Source organism: Bombina bombina, chromosome 3 (genome assembly GCF_027579735.1).
Source record: "Bombina bombina isolate aBomBom1 chromosome 3, aBomBom1.pri, whole genome shotgun sequence".
NCBI classification, from domain to species: Eukaryota; Metazoa; Chordata; class Amphibia; order Anura; family Bombinatoridae; genus Bombina; species Bombina bombina.
Genome location: NC_069501.1, coordinates 1,187,588,041 through 1,187,608,553, shown reverse-complemented (window position 1 = coordinate 1,187,608,553; position 20,513 = coordinate 1,187,588,041). Strand labels below are relative to the sequence as shown.

General features: G+C 41.3%; 1 protein-coding gene across 1 annotated transcript in view; it reads left to right on the top strand.

Annotated features, from left to right (window-relative positions):
- Nucleotides 1-20,513, top strand: part of CEP295 (centrosomal protein 295) — a 287,500-nt gene that overhangs the window by 100,401 nt on the left and 166,586 nt on the right. The window contains exons 21-24 of the mRNA XM_053708621.1: nucleotides 77-224; nucleotides 515-748; nucleotides 2,490-2,644; nucleotides 2,763-2,904. Coding sequence (XP_053564596.1) covers nucleotides 77-224; nucleotides 515-748; nucleotides 2,490-2,644; nucleotides 2,763-2,904 — 679 coding nt within the window. The remainder of the gene's footprint in view (nucleotides 1-76; nucleotides 225-514; nucleotides 749-2,489; nucleotides 2,645-2,762; nucleotides 2,905-20,513) is intronic.

Here is a 20,513-nt window from a genome sequence, read left to right as displayed (position 1 = left end):
TGAGCTCAGACTTTTTCAAACCTCGAATGCACACATTTTTAAATAGGGTATTATTTAATGTGTTTTTCTTGCATAGTACACCTCTTCACTTCACGTAAGACCCGGCATGCTGTTCAGTCCACAACCTCAGAGTCCAGATGCTTTCTGTGATTATTTGTCAGCAACTATATCAACAGGAAGTTTCCTCACCAGTGAAAAAACTGATTCCAGTTCTGTTAATTCAGGTTGGTAATTTTGGAGTATTCACATGAAAAATAAATGTGTGTGTGTTATGGTGCTTGTAGGTTTCAATTTGTGGCCTCCTCTATTTCTGAATTCTGTTCAAAATTAGTTCTGTAAAGTTTTCATCATGTTTTCCTTTGTATGCTTTGCATATAGGTGACTTTAGTCTTCTTTAATCTTGACAAGAGCAGCCATATTGGGTTACGGTTCCAGTCTTTTCTAATGCCGTTTCTTTTTGTGCCTAGAAAATCCTTGAGTATGTTATTAATATTGAACTTTTGTTTGTGTTTAGAGTGTGTTTCTGATCTTCAGAAATGTAATTACTCCATCATAAGGGAAGAAGCAGATACCAACATGAGTCCTTTAACTGCTGCTAAACTGCTTCCTCAACAAATAAAGTATAATGATTCCAAGAGTCCACAAACGGGACTGGTTCCTAAAGAACACCAGAGTCAAATTCAACAGATCATCAATAAATACACCAAAGATCTCAGTGATTCTCTAGAAAGGAGTTTAAGCTTTCATGGTAAATATGTTGTATATGGGGCAAATGTACAGACTGGTTAAAGGGATATTAATCACCTTGAGATTAAGAGCAAACATTAAGTAGTGTGTAATAAAGCAACTTTGTAATCTACGTTAATTATTGATTTTGCCCCATTTTTTTTTTTTTTTTTTTTTTTATTGTGGGATTTTTAATTATCAGAACATAGTGAGCTGCAAAATGCTGATGGTAGTGAGCTTTGTTTACTCCAGTAACAAGTCTTGATTGGCTTCTCCAAATAAAGCCAGTAGTTGGTGGAGTTTGTCGGTTGAGAAACCGTTACAGGAAACAAGGTTAATTTTGTTTTTAAAAAATGTTTTATACTTGGCTCATATTGTCTATATCAAGACTTCAGATATGTCTCGTAATTATGTGTTTAGTGTCCCTTTTATGTGGAATAGAGAACAAAAAGGCACATTTAACTGTTAAAATGAAATGGTTTATTTCTTTAGAGCAATTTATTTTTAGACAGTCCTAAAAAGTTCTATCTTTTAATTTGTTTTAATTCTAGGAATATTAATCTTTAATTCTGTATCAAGATACAAAGTAACAATAGTTTATCCATAAAACCTTGTGTGGTAATCCTTAAGAGCATAAACACTTTGTAATTACAAGATTTTTCTGCAGTTTTTCAGTACATTGGCCTATTTGGTAAGTGTGAAAATGTTTACAAATGTATTAAGGGGACTGTATACACAGACAAACAACTTATAAAAAAAATAATTGTATTCAAAGTTGCTGCAGAAACACCCTTTTAACTAGTCTAGACTTTCTCTCCCACCATCCCACTGGGAGGTTGCTGGCTTTTGTTTCTATAGCCATTAACTGCTGTATTTGATTATAGGTGGTGATTTTGAGAGTCAAATGTAGCTATTTAAAATAACAAAATAAAGGTAAAGGTGCTATTTTACAGTGCCATGTCCCTTTTAAAAAAGACAAACACTATATCGTCCTTTGTCCCATGCTCCATAGAGAGGCCAGAAAGCAAACCATATGGTCTGCAAATCAAATAACTGGTTAAGAAAATGTTCAGCACTTTAAAAACATGTTACTGCTTTTGCTAGTTTGGACTCTAGGGAGCGTAAGATGAAACACAATTTCTACTCAAAACAAGATAATGGATTGCCATCACTCGCACCATTAGCTTTTTGTGTATCTATGTTCTGCCTAGCTTCCTGAAGGAGGAGCAAGGTAACGGTGCATATGCCATCGACTTTGGACTGATAGGTACAATCTGCAGGGAGAATAGTAAGAAGAGAATGGGGTGGATAGAAACCTTCCCATTGGCTGTGCTGCACACTACTGAGTATTAAAAAAAAAAAAACCCTAAGGTTAGAGGTTAGAAATAGTCCATATGTCAGTGGGAGCACTTTGTATTTTATGTAGCTTCTACTTGGATCTATTGTGATTTAACATTTCTGTAAAAGTAGACAAATGGTGAATATTGCACTGACCTTTTTTTTAACTACATTATCATTCCATATTAAAAGGAACTATCCCACAGCTGAGAGTTGCCTCCTGTTTTAGCAGTTTGTTAGTATAGAATATTAGTGCAATAAAAATATCAATAAATACATCAGTTACTTGTTCTGCCTATACATTTAAAAGAATGTTTTATAATTGGGGGAATGCATATAATTTACAAGTATATACTGTGTCTGATTCTTATTTGGAGATAATCTTTTCCTATAATGACAAACTAAAAAACAAATCTATATTGCAGCTCCTGTTGCTGCCATAGACATTTCTGCTGCAGAAGACAACAGCCTACCTGAGTCTTTTCATCCTTTGGAAGCAAAAGTGGATTTTGACATTTCTAGTCCTTCCTATGCTCAGACCAGCACAAAAAGCTCTCAGGACAGCAAAGACTTTAACCAGGTATACTTGTCACTAAGAATCATTCATTAGTTTTCACAGGTTAAGGTTTGACAACCAGTATGTTGTGTTTATGTATCTTATTTTTTCCAAACTACTAATTACAATATATTGTTCCTAGTTCTCCATTAATTCAAGCAGTCAAGAAAGGAATTCACAGAGCAGCTCTGCTTCTTTCTCACACAATAGTCTGCAGTCTTCTCCTGCTCTAAATGACTTGCAAATTGTGGAGCCAGCAACAGGATCAAAGAATCAGACCCCAGGTATTCATAAATGTATTTAAAAAAGATATATATAATCTATCAAATCTATATCCCTTACACAAAGCTGGTTAATTTATTATTTTTGTACTTGGTGTAAATTAAAATATTTGCTTTAAAATGAACAATTCTGTAGCAAATCAAGTGCCACATGAATTGGTTCCATTATGGTAGGTGCAGAGAAGATAAATGGTTTGTTGGCATGGTTAGAAATGAAGTTATGCTGAAGTAGATGTTATCGCACAGCAATGTATGAGTTGTATTATGACTCAAGAGCCTTGGAAGTGTGATGTATGATATGGGAATTCTTGTAAGATTGGAATGTGTGAATGTATGTGCCATGCATCCTTGCTTAGTCTTTGTCATATGAGCAAAAATGGCATTGTATGTAACCTGATGAAATAAACTACTGAATTCTACATGTGACCTCTCTCTCAAAATTTGAATTGCTCTGTCTTAGCTCACCTTAGTAGCACCTACAATTGAAGAGTTGTTCCCCCTTTAATGGGATGGAACTAGGGTTGCCACCTTGGCCATGTTTTCCTGGTCACTTCCTGAGTTAAACATGCTGCAGGGTGTGCGGAGAAAAACATGAATAGTGCTATCCACGGTCACTATTAGTGTGCTGTCCAGAGGTGCAATACATATTTCCCTCTGCACACCCTGCAACATGTGTAAGTGTCCAGGAAAACGTGACTGAGGTGGCAACCCTAGATGGAACAGGATTGATCATTACTCTACAAGCTGTGTTTGACCCCATCCCTTTACTTTTCAGAGACTTTAGGGACCATTCAATTCATGTTCTTTTGTATATCATAGTAGTTGATTGTTGAATAGGGTAAACGCCATGTACATTATGTTAATTTATGAACTGCAGCTTTGTTTGCCATTTTCTCTAATCAAAAGGCTTATCAGTTAGGAGTGGGGCAGTAGATTTCTGAATTACATTCTTTCCTGCTGCCATTATAAATTGTATATACAGAGATAAATCCCAACTCCCCTGCGGTTCCTCTCAATCTCCTGAAGGAGTATATTTGCCTGCAGATTTTGCAGTTCAGATATCCTCTGCAGTAACTGCTGCTTTTATCTTCCTTTTCCTTTCCTAAAGAGAAAACGCATGAGAACAGTTAAAAGATTTGGATAGTAAGGTTTCTGTTCCACTTGCTGCTACACAGGTTGCTCTCTCTCCTAGGGCTAGTGAGGAGGATTCACCGGTAGTTTCTGAGGGTAAAATTTCAGATTTGTACAGTATAATTCCTTTATCTGATGCTAAAGTGGTCACCTTCAGATGTATGCTTGCACACCTTGTGTACTGTTAAAGGAGGTTTTAGCTACTTGGACGACATCAATACTCAAGTCGTCGTCAACCCTTGGAAGTTTTGTAAACTTTATCTTTTCTATGATGTTCCTTCGTATAAGGAAGGGTTTTCTAGACGTCCCTTGGATATTTTCACAGGAAAGGAGAAACTAGGGATACTTTTCTTCCTATCACCCGTCTTTTAAAGCATTTTCCGGTCGCTGTCTCCATTAAAGTGCAAGATTCCTTGAATAGAAGGGAGTTTTTCTACTGTGGCTCAGGGAACTTCGATATTTATAGAGGATAAATGCTCCTTTACGGATCAATGGATAAGAAGTTGGAAGTTTAATTGTTCGTTTAGAGCAATGCCTTGTCTTATTAGACTTGCTGTGCTAGCCTGCTGGGCATTGTGGCTGAAATTTTGGTCAGTTGAGAAGCCTACCTGTGGCTTAGTGGTACAGCCTAGGCTTTATAGTTCTGCAGTTGCAGGTTTTAATATTTTATGTTTCCTCCAAATCCACTCTTCTAACGTTTCCTTTCAAGGATGAGACCCTGTTTGGACTTGGTCTGGCAGATTTATTCTCTTTCTGGTGAGAAAGGGTTTTTCTTCCACTTGTCAAGAGAGTAAGACTAAAGGAAAGTTTTCCTTTTCCTCTCTCTGCAGGGTCAGTCATGTCTTTTGGACAACCAAACTTAGTCCAATCTTCCAGGGGCAGATTTCTCCTTCTAGAGTATCTGTAATCAAGTTATGATGAGAAGCATTCCTTGAACTGGTTTCAGGACCTTCCTCTCTGGGAGTGATAGTTCCAGTCTGGGAACAGGATTTAGGAATTTCCTCGAGTTTCTCAGGTTCTGACCTTCACAGTAGTATCCATTCTCCTTTGTTTCAAGAAGGTCTTTTCATAATACACATAGACCTGAAGGATGTGTATTTCTCTTGTAAGGTGTATCCAGTCCACGGATTCATCCATTACTTGTGGGATATTCTCCTTCCCAACAGGAAGCTGCAAGAGGATCACCCACAGCAGAGCTGTCTATATAGCTCCTCCCCTAACTGCCACCCCCAGTCATTCTCTTGCAGCTCTCGACAAGGGAAGTAGCTAGAGATATGTGGTGACTTAATGTAGTTTATCTTCAATCAAAAGTTTATTTTTAAATGGTACCGGCGTTGTACTGTTTTTACCTCAGGCAGAAATTAGAAGAAGAGTTTTGCCTGAGGTTTTTGATGATCTTAGCAGGTTGTAACTAAGATCCAGTGCTGTTCTCACACATAACTGAAGTGTATGGGAAAACTTCAGCTGGGGGAACGGCCTGCAGAATTAACTGCCCTGAGGTATGTTCAGTATATTTTTTTCTAGAGAGATAAGTAGTCTAGATTAGAAAATGCTGACAGTGCCTGATATATTTAAGATAAGCCTGATTGCAGTGATTTAACAACGACTGGCATCATGCTTACAGTAAAGGGTAATATTCATGTTACTTGCTCTTATGGCTTAGTATGTTAAACGTTTACAGGATTTATAAAGAACGTTTTTTACTAAGGGTGATAAATCTTTATTTGGGGCCTAGTTTTCCACATGGCTGTTATTTTACTCCTAGGAATAGTTTTTTAAGGCCCTCTGACTTTGAGTGCATGGTGGGAGGGGCCTATTTTTGCGCTCTAATTGTGCAGTAGTTTTTACATTCTGAGACATCCAGCTTCCCTGAAGGAGTCCCCTGACATATTGGACCTCTGTAAAGGGTTTTTGTGCCTACAAAAGTCGTTTTATTGGAAGGTAGGAGCCACAGTAGAGCTGTGGCAGTTTGCTTGTGACTGTTATAACGGTTTTTGCTGTTTTTTTTGCTTCGTTTTTGAACCTGAGGGGTTAATCATCCATTTGCAAGTGGGTGCAATGCTATTTTAGTCTATTATATACACTGTAAACATTTCATAGAGTTAACTGCTTTTTTCACTGTTTTGCAGTTTTTGTGTTTGTTTTTTCCCCTTAAAGGCACAGTACCGTTTTTTATATTCTGCTTTTTCACATTAATTAAAGTGTTTTCAAAACTTGCTGGTCTCATTACTAGTATGTTAAACATGTCTGACATAGAGGAAACTCATTGTTCATTATGTTTAGAAGCCATTGTGGAACCCCCTCTTAGAATGTGTACCAAATGCACTGATCTTACTATAAGTTATAAAGACCATATTCTGGCTTTAAAAGATTTATCACCAGAGGAAACTGACAAGGGGGAAGTTATGCCGACTAACTCTCCCCACGTTTCAGAACCTATAACTCCCGCTCAAGGGGCGCCAAGTACATCTAGCGCGCCCATTGCGTATACTTTACAAGACATGGCGGCAGTTATGAATCATACCCTTACAGAGGTATTGTCCAAACTGCCAGGGTTGCAAGGAAAGCGAGACAGCTCTGGGGCTAGGAAAAATACAGAGCTCTCTGACGCTTTAGTAGCTATGTCTGATATACCCTCACAATGTACAGAAGCCGAGGCAGGAGAGCTTCTATCTGTGGGTGACTTTTCTGACTCGGGGAAGACACTTCAACCTGATTCTGATATGTCTACATTTAAATTTAAGCTTGAACACCTCCGCATGTTGCTCAGGGAGGTTTTAGCAACTCTGGATGACTGTGACGCCATTATAGTCCCAGAGAAATTGTGTAGATTGGATAAATACTATGCAGTGCCTGTTTACACTGATGTTTTTCCAATCCCTAAGAGGTTTTCAGAAATTATTACTAAGGAATGGGATAGACCAGGTGTACCGTTCTCTCCCTCTCCTGTTTTTAAAAAGATGTTTCCCATAGATGCTGCTACACGGGACTTGTGGCAAACGGTCCCTAAGGTGGAGGGAGCAGTCTCTACCCTAGCGAAGCGTACAACTATCCCTGTCGAGGACAGTTGTGCTTTTCTAGATCCAATGGACAAAAAAATTAGAGGGTTACCTTAAGAAATTTTTTATTCTCCAGCCCCTTGCATGCATTGCCCCTGTCACTGCTGCTGCGGCCTTCTGGTTTGAGTCTCTAGAAGAGGCTCTACAGGTAGAAACCCCATTGGATGATATCCTTGACAAACTTAAAGCTCTTAAGCTAGCCAATTCATTTGTTTCTGACGCCGTTGTTCATTTAACAAAACTAACGGCTAAGAACTCAGGTTTTGCTATTCAGGCGCGTAGGGCGCTATGGCTTAAATCCTGGTCAGCTGACGTTACTTCAAAGTCTAAGCGTCTCAATATTCCCTTCAAGGGGCAGACCCTATTCGGGCCTGGACTGAAGGAGATCATTTCTGATATTACTGGAGGAAAAGGTCACGCCCTTCCTCAGGATAGGTCCAACAAATTAAGGACCAAACAGACTAATTTTCGTGCCTTTCGAAACTTCAAGAGTGGCGCAGCTTCAACTTCCTCTAATACAAAACAAGAGGGAAATTTTGCCCAGTCCAAGCCGGTCTGGAGACCTAACCAGGCTTGGAACAAAGGAAAGCAGGCCAAAAAACCTGCTGCTGCCTCTAAAACAGCATGAAAGATTAGCCCCCGATCCGGTAACGGATCTAGTAGGAGGCAGACTTTCTCTCTTCGCCAAGGCTTGGGCAAGAGATGTCAGGATCCCTGGGCGTTGGAAATTGTGTCCCAGGGATATCTTCTGGACTTCAAAGCTTCTTCCCCAAAAGGAAGATTTCATCTCTCACAATTATCTGCAAACCAGATAAAGAGAGAGGCATTCTTACATTGTGTTCAAGACCTCCTACTTATGGGAGTGATCCACCCAGTTCCAAAGGAGGAACAGGGGCAAGGTTTCTATTCAAATCTGTTTGTGGTTCCCAAGAAAGAGGGAACCTTCAGACCAATCTTAGATCTCAAGATCCTAAACAAATTTCTCAGGGTCCCATCCTTCAAGATGGAGTCTATTCGAACCATCCTACCTATGATCCAGGAGGGTCAATATATGACTACCGTGGACTTAAAGGATGCTTATCTGCACATTCCGATACACAGAGATCATCATCGGTTTCTCAGGTTCGCCTTCCTAGACAGGCATTACCAGTTTGTGGCTCTTCCCTTTGGGTTAGCTACGGCACCAAGAAGCTTTACGAAGGTTCTGGGGTCACTCCTAGCGGTCCTAAGGCCGCGGGGTATAGCAGTAGCCCCTTACCTAGACGACATTCTAATACAGGCGTCAAATTTTCAAATCGCCAGGTCCCATACAGACATTGTTCTGGCATTCCTGAGGTCACATGGGTGGAAAGTGAACGAAGAAAAGAGTTCTCTATCCCCTCTCACAAGAGTTTCCGTCCTAGGAACTCTGATAGATTCTGTAGAAATGAAGATTTACCTGACAGAGGCCAGGTTGTCAAAACTTCTAAATTCCTGCCGTGTTCTTTATTCTACTTCTCGCCCTTCAGTGGCTCAGTGTATGGAAGTAATCGGCTTAATGGTAGCGGCAATGGACATAGTGCCGTTTGCCCGCCTACATCTCAGACCGCTGCAACTCTGCATGCTCAGTCAGTGGAATGGGGATTGCACAGATTTGTCCCCTCTACTAAATCTGGATCAAGAGACCAGGGATTCTCTTCTCTGATGGCTATCTTGGGTCCATCTGTCCAAGGGTATGACCTTCCGCAGGCCAGATTGGACAATAGTAACGACAGATGCCAGCCTTTTGGGCTGGGGTGCAGTCTGGAACTCCCTGAAGGCTCAGGGCTCGTGGACTCAGGAGGAGGCACTTCTTCCGATAAACATTCTGGAACTAAGAGCGATATTCAATGTTCTTCAGGCTTGGCCTCAGCTTGCTGCGGTCAGGTTCATCAGATTTCAGTCAGACAATATCACAACTGTAGCCTACATCAACCATCAAGGGGGAACAAGGAGTTCCCTAGCAATGTTGGAGGTTTAAAAAATAATTCTATGGGCAGAGGTTCACTCTTGCCATCTATCAGCTATCCATATCCCAGGAGTAGAGAACTGGGAGGCGGATTTTCTAAGTCGACAGACTTTTTTCATCCGGGGGAGTGGCAACTCCATCCGGAAGTGTTTACGCAGTTGTTTCAACTTTGGGGCAAACCAGAACTGGATCTCATGGCGTCTCGTCAGAACGCCAAGCTTCCTTGTTACGGATCCAGGTCCAGGGATCCCAAGGCAGCACTCTAGCAGCGCCTTGGTCCTTCAACCTGGCTTATGTGTTTCCACCGTTTCCTCTGCTCCCTCGTCTGATTGCCAAGATCAAGCAGGAGAGAGCTTCGGTGATTTTGATAGCACCTGCGTCGCCACGCAGGACTTGGTATGCAGATCTGGTGGACATGTCATCCCTTCCACCATGGACTCTGCCGCTGAGGCAGGACCTTCTACTTCAGGGTCCTTTCAACCATCCAAATCTAATTTCTCTGCGTCTGACTGCTTGGAGATTGAACGCTTGATTTTATCAAAGCGTGGTTTCTCCGAGTCGGTCATTGATACCTTAATACAGGCTCGAAAGCCTGTCACAAGGAAAATCTCTCGTAAGATATAGTGTAAATATCTTCATTGGTGTGAATCCAAGGGTTACTCATGGAGTAAAGTCAGGATTCCTAGGATATTATCTTTTCTCCAAGAAGGATTGGAGAAGGGATTGTCAGCTAGTTCCTTAAAAGGACAGATTTCTGCTCTGTCCTTTTACACAAGCGTCTGGCGGATGTTTCAGGCGTTTTGTCAGGCTTTAGTTAGAATCAAGCCTGTGTTTAAACCCGTTGCTCCACCATGGAGTTTAAATTTAGTTCTTAAAGTTCTTCAAGGGGTTCCGTTTGAACCTCTGCATTCCATAGATATCAAGCTTTTATCTTGGAAAGTTCTCTTTTTGGTAGCTATCGCTTCGACTCGAAGGGTTTCAGAGTTATCTGCCTTACAGTGTGATTCCCCTTATCTGATCTTCTACTCTGGACAGAGGAGAGGCCAAAGGGCTTCAGCAACTTCTCTTTCTTTTTGGTTAAGAAGTATAATCCGCTTATCTTATGAGACTGCTGGCCAGCAGCCTCCTGAAAGGATTACAGCTCATTCCACTAGAGCGATGGCTTCCACATGGGCTTTTAAAAATGAGGCTTCTGTTGAACAGATTTGTTAAGCGGCGACTTGGTCTTCGCTTCATACTTTTTCTAAATTCTACATATTTGATACTTTTGCTTCTTTGGATGCTGTTTTTGGGAGAAAGGTCTTACAGGCAGTGGTGCCTTCCATTTAAGCGCCTGCCTTGTCCCTCCCTTCATCCGTGTCCTATAGCTTTGATATTGGTATCCCACAAGTAATGGATGAATCCGTGGACTGGATACACCTTACAAGAGAAAACAAAATTTATGCTTACCTGATAAATGTATTTCTCTTGTGGTGTATCCAGTCCACGACCCGCCCTGTCATTTTAAGGCAGGTGTTTTTTATTTTAAAACTACAGTCACCACTGCACCCTATAGTTTCTCCTTTCTCTTGCTTGTCTTCGGTTGATTGACTGGAGGTGGCAGTTAGGGGAGGAGCTATATAGACAGCTCTGCTGTGGGTGATCCTCTTGCAGCTTCCTGTTGGGAAGGAGAATATCCCACAAGTAATGGTTGAATCCATGGACTGGATACACCACAAGAGAAATAAATTTATCAGGTAAGCATACATTTTTTTTTTTTTTATTGTTCCTATGATTCGGGAGCTTCTCAAGTTTTGTCATCCTGGAAAGACTTTTAGGTCTTGGGGTGTTGCAAGAGATGTGGCATAGTGGTTAGCTCCACCGCATCTGAAACAGAAGGTTGTGGGTTTGAACCCAGGTGAAGCTTCTGCTTTCTCATCAGGAATGTGCTTCTGGTGATAGCTTGCATTCCTAAGCAGAAATTTTAAAGTGCTTTCTTGGACAATACATGGTTCAGGTGTCGTCATTCCTTCGAGCAAATTCTCTTTCAAGAGATCTTGTCCAATCTTCTTTCCCATGGATGGGAAATGAAACTGGAGAAGTTGCCTTGTTCCAAATGCGCAAGGGTGATTTTTTTTTTTCGGGGACCTTTAATAGATTCTAGAAAACGTTTTCTATCAGAGGTTAGATAATCAAGGATTTGTTCCTTTTCCTCTCTCTACATTCTACTGTCCGGCCAACAGCAAGCTCTAGTGGTCCGGTAGATAGCTTGGCCATCTTGCTACCAGAGGGTTTGGAGTATGAATCTGGCTGCAGTTGTATTTCACTTCACTTTTCAGTGACTGAATTGGTATTTTTTCCATGGACATCTTTCCCTTTGCTATTTTCCATAAAATGGAAAACATTCGGATCTGTCTCACAGATAGATCTAGATCATTCGACAATAGACTCTCTCCCGTGGTGGTTCTTTCAGGAGTATCTATCTCAGGGTGCCTGCTTCTGGAGACATTCCTGAGTGATGTGATCACGGACGCCAGCCTGCTGGGCTGGGAAGCTGTCTGGGACTTGTCTGAGGCGCAGGGTTTATGGAATCCAGTCGGACGATATCACCTCAATGGCTTATATTAACACCAGGGAGGAACTCTAAGTTCTTTAGCCATGTGGAGGTGACTTGGATTGTTCAGTGGGCGGAAGCTCACAATTGCTGTCTGTCAACCTCTTCCCAGGGGTGGACAACTGGGAATTGGACTTTCTGAACAGACAGATATTTCATCCCGGGGAGTGGTCTCTCTATCCGGAGGTGTTCTCCAGTTAAGTCCTTAAATGGAGGGTTCTGGAGTTGGCTTTTGAGGGCTTTTCGGCAGAACGCCAAGGTTCAAGGTACCTATTTCCTCTGTCTGCTTTCCTTCTGCGAGCCATTGCTTGTATCAAACAGGAGAGAGCATCTGTAATTCTAATAGCCCTTGCGTGACCTCGCAGGACCTGGTATGCAGACCTAGTGGAGATTTCGTCTCAACCACCTTGGAGATTGCCTTTGAGGAAGGACCTTCTAATTCAGGGTCCCTTCCTTCACCCAAATATCTTTTCTCTGAAGCTGACTGCTTGGAGATTGCACTCGGTTCTTTCTAAGCGTGTTTTTTTTATTTTCTCAGTTGATCATTGAGACCATGATCTCGTGCACTCACCATATCCGGAAAGAGAAATTTATCAGGTAAGCATAAATTTTCTTCTCTGCCTTTTGGTTTTTATGTTCTAATATGCAAATAGTCTATTTATTTCGAACAATAACTATTGGCTTTTTTTTATTTTTTATAAATAACTTTATTTCCAATGCAGTTAACAAGCTTATTTGTGTAAATGTATGCCACGCAAGGCATGTACTTATAAGAGGATTTCAAATCCTTACAATTAACTGAAAGGATTAAGAGAGAGAAGAAACGAACATGGATAAGATCTAAGGCAAAATCGGCATTGGAGGTTACCATTTTACATTTTCTCACTTTCCCCTTTCTATCTCAACTAAGCTAAATTCTTATCTTATACCTGCTATTGTGCTGGGAGCTCACCATAGCATTTTATGTTTCTGTTAAGTCCTATGTGGGTCTATGATTCTTTTGGAGCAATGTCCTTTCGTCTGGATAAAGTGTTCGTTTTCCCGCCTGTATTGGAAGTCTGTGTAACAGAATGATAGGAAGTCTCTTTGGAACAGTTCTCCTGTTGAATTTTCATTGTTCCATTATACTAGTACCAGGCAAATGACCTGAGTAGATTGTGCCTATTGTTGAATGCCTCAGGTGTAGGACTTGTATTTGATTGACTAGAATGAGTCCCCAGCACAATATTCCTAGTAAATTCTAACCTTCCCTTGACTGCATCCCTATTCTAACAATATTGCTAAGATAGTTCCGGTGTCCAGCGGTCTCAATATCCGGGGCGCCACTCTCATATCTCTCCAACTGACTCACTGTTGGGTGGTTCTTTGTATCTCGTCTGTAGGGATAGTTATTCCCATTGCCACTCACCCCTCAGTTGTGCAGCCAATATATAGTCATAGTCTTTGAATGGATAGATAATTTGTGCCTGGGTGTTGGTGGGAAGGCTTAGTATAAGAGGTCTCCATTTTGTAATGAGGAGTCTCACTCTGTGTTCAATATTTCCTTGAGTTTCTTTTTGTTCACACAGCATTTGCTTCTGCAAGGAATTTTTAAGGGGGCATATTGTGGGTGGCTTGTTTTGTAGCCATTGTGTTAATACTAATTTCCTAGCCTGCAAGATGGTATTGTATATTAAAAATGTGTTGGATTTAGGTGTTTGGGATTGTAGGAAAAGTATATTTTCTGGAGGTAGATTCACCCTCTCACTAGTGATGAAGTGTAACCATTTCTGTATTATGCCCCAGAATTTGGTCAACCGTGGGCAGTTTATTATCATGTGTACAATGTCTAGGTGTGAGCATATTGGGCATGTACCTGGGGCGCTAGGGTTCCATTTGTGAAAGAGCTTGGGAGTTAAACAGTATATGCGTTGTGTAACAGTTTAATGTGGGACTCCCTACTTTCAGCTGATAGGGTGGCCTTCCTAACTTTCATGAAATTATTTGTAATATGTGTGTCAGGGATTTCTTTGTTGAGCAATAAGTTCCATGTTCTCGTGAGGTGTGTGATTGTGGTTTTATTGCATGGATTCTGGAGTAAATTATATGTGCATGAGATAGAGGTCATTCCCCCCTTTATTAAGGCTATTAGCTTATATATGTTGCAGTCTATCGTCGTGCCAGTGTGTTTTAGGAGATCAGTAACATAGTGACGCATTTGTAAAAAGGCAAAGTGGTGGGTTTCTAGGTAGGTCAAAGTCAGTTTGGAGTTCCCGAAAAGATCTTAGTGTTTCCATCTCCTGAGAGAACCTGCCTAAGTGTTGTAATCCCTTTTTCCTCCCACTGTCTGAATGTCTTTGTGGTGAAACCCGCTGGGAAGTCTGGGTTGCCCTGTAGGTGTAGGTAGAGAGTGTATCTATGGGAGGTTCCCAGTCTTTTGCATACTTTCCACCATGCCTTAATGGGTTGATGTTATCAGAGGAGTGTTTTACTATTGCTTCAACCTGTGGAGGTGTCATATGTGGTAGCATTGTTAGGACCATGGCTTAATTAGCTGTGCTTCCAGTTTTGTGTTTGAAGTGGTCTTTATGTAAGAACCAGTTAACATATTTTGTCAATGCTGCCCAGTTATAATGTTCAATGTTAGGTAGTCCGAATCCCCCCAATTTTGTTGCGCATGTCATTTTTGAATATCCAATTCTGTGTGTGTGTGTGTGTGGGGGGGTATTCCACAGAAAGGTTAGTATTGCTTTGTAAAGGTTTTTGAGGTCTTTTCTATGGATGAGTTCCAGGAGCATCTGAAGGGTGTATAAGAGTCTAGGTAAGAGAATCATTTTCACTCGCCCAACTCTACCGGAAAGAGTGAGCGGAAGATTCTCCCAATTGATTAAGCTTTGTTTTAGATCCTTGAATAAGGGTCGAAAATTAATGTCATACCATTGTTTCAGGTCCCTAGTAAGGGAAATTCCTAAATATTTAAATTTGTTGATTATTTTGAAATTGGATATTTGTGGTAGAGATGGATTTTGGTTATAGCGCCATAATAATAATAATTTTTTGTCTTTATTCATCTGGTAGCCGGAAATTTTACTGAATTCTGTAATGATTTTCATTATTTTGGGTATATTAGTTTGTATATTAGTTTGTGGTCTCTGGGTGTATAGGAGCATGTCATCCGCAAACAAAGGCATATGTAGGCCTTCTGTTTCTGTTCTAATCCTGTGGGCTAAGGGCTCTAGTGCAAGGTCGAACAATATGGGGGATAAGGGGCACCCCTGTCTGGTGCCTCTCTGAAGTGTGAATGTTTTACAGAGTGTTCCATTAATTAGTATTGCTGCTTGGGGTTCCTTGTAAATGGTGTGGATAGCATTTAGGAAAGGGTCCTTTTTATTCCGAATTTGTCTAAAGTGGTGTAGAGGTGATCCCATAATATCTTGTCGAAGGCCTTTTCGGCATCCACAAATACTAAGCATGCCTCCTCTGTTGGGTTGGGAAGTTCACCATTGGAGTTAATCCAGTAGTGAGTTATGATGAATTGTAATCGTCTCATGTTAACTACTGAGGATCTGCCTTTTATAAATCCTGTCTTGTCCTTGTGTATGATTGAGGGAAGAATGTCTGCTAGTCTATTGGCCAGGATCTTGGTAAATAGTTTGTAGTTGGAATTGAGTAGGGAAATGGGTCTGTATGATGATGTAAGTAAGGGGTCTCTGTCTGGTTTTGAAATAAGTCACATTTTGCTTCTGAGAATCTACTCAACACCCTCACTTCCCCTTCCAATATCCCATTAAAAAGACCAGCAAGGGTGTCTGATGTTTCTGCTTTCATAAGTTTATAGAACTCTCTTGGGAGCCAGTCAGTCTCTGTGGTTTTTTCTAGGGGGTGTGCTTCAATCGCTCGGGTGACTTCTATGGGACTATGGGCTTCCCTATTATAGTACTGTATGTTTCTGAGTGTACTATGTATGCAAAACTATATTACAAATTATATAAACCCTACCTTTTAAGATGCCTGTATAAGCAGTATTATGACATGTAGGTATTGCCTAAATGACAAAACATATTGTTGTTTACACTTGGTTCAATCCTCTCTCCAAACTGTCCTATTTTGCAGATGTAAATACTCCAAATTCCAACCTGTTCCAAAATCCAAACCTTTTCTGGTCCCAAGCAGGTTGGATAAAGGGTTTTCTACCTGTACTAGCTTTTTCACATAGACATCTTTGTAGATTGTCACATCATATCTCATTACATTCACTGATGTGCATAATATTTCATGCCCATGTACTCAACGGGGTTAAGCTCCATTTCTCTTACATTGGTGTATCCGGTCCACGGCTTCATCCTTACTTGTGGGATATTCTCAATCCCTACAGGAAGTGGCAAAGAGAGCACACAGCACAGAGCTGTCCATATAGCTCCCCTCAGGCTCCGCCCCCCAGTCATTCTCTTTGCCGCTCTAACAAGTAGCATCTCCACGGGAGGGTAAAGAGTTTGTGGTGTTAGATTTGTAGTTTTTATTTCTTCTATCAAAAGTTTGTTATTTTAAAATAGTGCCGGTTTGTACTATTTACTCTGAGGCAGAAAGTGATGAAGATTTCTGCTGAGAGGAATATGATTTTAGCACCAGTAACTAAAATCCATTGCTGTTCCCACGCAGGACTGTTGAATACCGGAGAACTTCAGTTGGGGGGAACAGTTTGCAGGCTTAACTGCTTCAGGTATGATCAGTCATTTTTCTAACAAGACCCAGTAATGCTAGAAGACTGACAGGAATCCCCACGGGGGTAAGTAAGCCATTTTTCTCAGACTCTGTATAAAATGATGGCTTAGATTAAGGGCTTAATTCTGGTTGACACTATTTTGGGCTTAATCGATTGCTTTATTAGCATGATTTCAAAATGAATCTGGTGTTTTTAGACTTATAAAACACTTATGGGGTTTGTTATTTTGCCTGGCACTTTATTAGACACCTAACCTATCTCAAAGGCCCCATCACTCTGGAATGAAGAGGGAGGGGGCCTCATTTTCACGCCTCAGTTGCGCAGTTGTTTTTACTAGGCAGTTCATGCAGCTTCACGTGTGGAGTCCAGAAACCTCAGAGAGGACTTCAGAGAGGCTTATTTCTTCTTCAAATAATCCCTAAGGAAGGTAAAAGCTACAGTAGAGGCTGTGGCATCGTGCTGTAGTGTTTATAACCGGTTAACTGCTGTTTCTCCTGTTAAGTGTAGTCAGTCCACGGGTCATCCATTACTTATGGGATATTAACTCCTCCCCAACAGGAAGTGCAAGAGGATCACCCAAGCAGAGCTGCTATATAGCTCCTCCCCTCTACGTCACACCCAGTCATTCTCTTGCACCCAACTAATAGATAGGATGTGTGAGAGGACTGTGGTGATTAAACTTAGTTTTTATATCTTCAATCAAAAGTTTGTTATTTTAAAACGGCACCGGAGTGTGTTGTTTTTCTTCTCAGGCAGAATTTGAAGAAGAATCTACCTGAGTTTTTTGTATGATCTTAGTGGACGTAACTAAGATCCATTTGCTGTTCTCGGCCATTCTGAGGAGCGAGGTAACTTCAGATCAGGGGACAGCGGGCAGGTTCACCTGCAAAGAGGTATGTTGCAGTATATTATTTTCTAAGGAATGGAATTGACTGAGAAAATACTGCTAATACCGATATAATGTAAGTACAGCCTTAAATGCAGTAGTAGCAACTGGTATCAGGCTGATATGTATGTATGTTTACACTTAAGTATTTCTGGGGAATGGCACTTCACTGGGAAAATACTGTATGCATATAACTTTTAGCCTAACTTGCAGTGTGAACGACTAGCAGCAGGCTTTTAATGACATTTCATAAATTAGATTTTAAACGTTTGCTGGCATGTTAAATCGTTTAATTATCTGAGGTACTTGGTGAAAAATTGTTTTGGGCGTTATTTTCCACATGGCTGTCGTTTGTTTTAAATTAAAACAGTTTGCTGAGCTTCCCTCACTGTTGTATTGTGAGTGGGAGGGGCCTATTTTGGCGCTTTTACTACGCATCAGAAATTCAGTCACAGTCTGCCTTTTTCTCCCTGCATGATCCAGGACGTCTCCACAGAGCTCAGGGGTCTTCAAAACTAGTTTTGAGGGAGGTAATCACTCACAGCAGACCTGTGAGACTGTGCTTTGACTGTGATAAAAACGCTTATATTTTCAATTGTTATACGTTTTTTCTGATATTAAGGGTTAATCATCCATTGCTAATGTGTGCAATCCTTTGCTAAATTTATGCTTTTACTGTGAAAATTTGGTTTCTATACCTAATCCGGTTCATTGTTATTCAAAGGTGACAGTTTTTCTGTGCTTCTTAAAGGCACAGTAACGTTTTGCATATTGCTTGTAAATTTAGTTGAAAAGTATTTCCAAGCTTGCTAGTCTAATTGCTAGTTTGTTAAACATGTCTGACACAGAGGAATCTCTTTGTGCAATATGTTCAAAAGCCAAGGTGGAGCCCAATAGAAATTTATGTACTAATTGCATTGATGCTACTTTAAATAAAAGTCAATCTGTACATGTTAAGCAACATTCACCAGACAACGAGGGGGAAGTTATGCCGACTAACTTGCCTCACGTGTCAGTACCTGCATCTCCCGCTCAGGAGGTGCGTGATATTGTAACGCCAAGTACATCAGGGCGGCCATTACAAATCACTCTACAAGACATGGCTAATGTTATGACTGAAGTTTTGTCTAAATTGCCAGAACTTAGGGGTAAACGAGATCACTCTGGGGTGAGAACAGAGTGCGTTGATAATGCTAGGGCCATGTCTGATACTGCGTCACAATTTGCAGAACATGAGGACGGAGAGCTTCATTCTGCGGGTGATGGATCTGATCCAAATAAACTGGATTCAGACATTTCAAATTTTAAGTTTAAGCTGGAAAACCTCCGTGTATTGCTAGGGGAGGTGTTAGCGGCTCTGAATGATTGTAACACAGTTGCAATCCCAGAGAAAATGTGTAGGTTGGATAAATATTTTGTGGTACCGACGAGTACTGACGTTTTTCCTATACCTAAGAGACTTACTGAAATTGTTACTAAGGAGTGGGATAGACCCGGTGTGCCTTTCTCACCCCCTCCTATATTCAGAAAAATGTTTCCAATAGACGCCACCACACGGGACTTATGGCAAACGGTCCCTAAGGTGGAGGGAGCAGTTTCTACTTTAGCTAAGCGTACCACTATCCCGGTGGAGGATAGCTGTGCCTTTTCAGATCCAATGGATAAAAAGTTAGAGGGTTACCTTAAGAAAATGTTTGTTCAACAAGGTTTTATATTGCAACCCCTTGCATGCATTGCGCCTGTCACGGCTGCGGCAGCATTTTGGTTTGAGTCTCTGGAAGAGACCCTTGACTCAGCGCCATTAGATGAGATTTCACACAAGCTTAAAACCCTTAAGCTAGCTAATTCATTTATTTCTGATGCCGTAGTACATTTAATTAAACTTACAGCTAAGAATTCCGGATTCGCCATTCAGGCACGCAGAGCGCTGTGGCTAAAATCCTGGTCAGCTGATGTAACTTCTAAATCTAAATTACTTAACATACCTTTCAAGGGGCAGACTTTATTCGGGCCCGGTTTGAAAGAAATTATCGCTGATATTACGGGAGGTAAAGGCCATGCCCTGCCTCAAGACAGAGCCAAACCTAGGGCTAGACAGTCTAATTTTCGTGCCTTTCGCAACTTCAAGGCAGGAGCAGTATCAACTTCCTCTGCTCCAAAACAGGAAGGAGCTGTTGCTCGCTACAGTCAAGGCTGGAAACCTAACCAGACCTGGAACAAGGGCAAGCAGGCCAGAAAACCTGCTGCTGCCCCTAAGACAGCATGAAGTGAGGGCCCCCGATCCGGAAACGGATCTAGTGGGGGGCAGACTCTATCTCTTCGCCCAGGCTTGGGCAAGAGATGTCCTGGATCCCTGGGCGTTGGAGATCATATCTCAGGGATATCTTCTGGACTTCAAAGCTTCTCCTCCACAAGGGAGATTTCACCTTTCAAGGTTGTCAACAAACCAGATAAAGAAAGAGGCGTTTCTACGCTGTGTACAAGACCTTTTACTAATGGGAGTGATCCACCCAGTTCCGCGGTCGGAACACGGACAAGGGTTTTACTCAAATCTGTTTGTGGTTCCCAAAAAAGAGGGAACCTTCAGACCAATATTGGATTTAAAGATCTTAAACAAATTCCTAAGAGTTCCATCGTTCAAAATGGAAACTATTCGGACAATCTTACCCATGATCCAAAGAGGTCAGTACATGACCACAGTGGTGGATTTAAAGGATGCTTACCTTCATACCGATTCACAAAGAACATTACCGGTATCTAAGGTTTGCCTTCCTAGACAGGCATTACCAGTTTGTAGCTCTTCCCTTCGGGTTGGCAACGGCTCCAAGAATCTTTACAAAGGTTTTGGGCTCTCTTCTGGCGGTTCTAAGACCACGAGGAATTTCGGTAGCTCCGTACCTAGACGACATTCTGATACAAGCGTCAAGCTTCCAAACTGCCAAGTCTCATACAGAGTTAGTGCTGGCATTTCTAAGGTCGCATGGGTGGAAAGTGAACGAGGAGAAGAGTTCTCTCTTACCACTCACAAGAGTTCCCTTCTTGGGGACTCTTATAGATTCTGTAGAAATGAAAATTTACCTGACAGAGGACAGGTTAACAAAGCTTCTAAATGCTTGCCGTGTCCTTCATTGCATTCAACACCCGTCAGTGGCTCAATGCATGGAGGTAATCGGCTTAATGGTAGCGGCAATGGACATAGTTCCCTTTGCACGCCTACATCTCAGACCGCTGCAATTGTGCATGCTAAGTCAGTG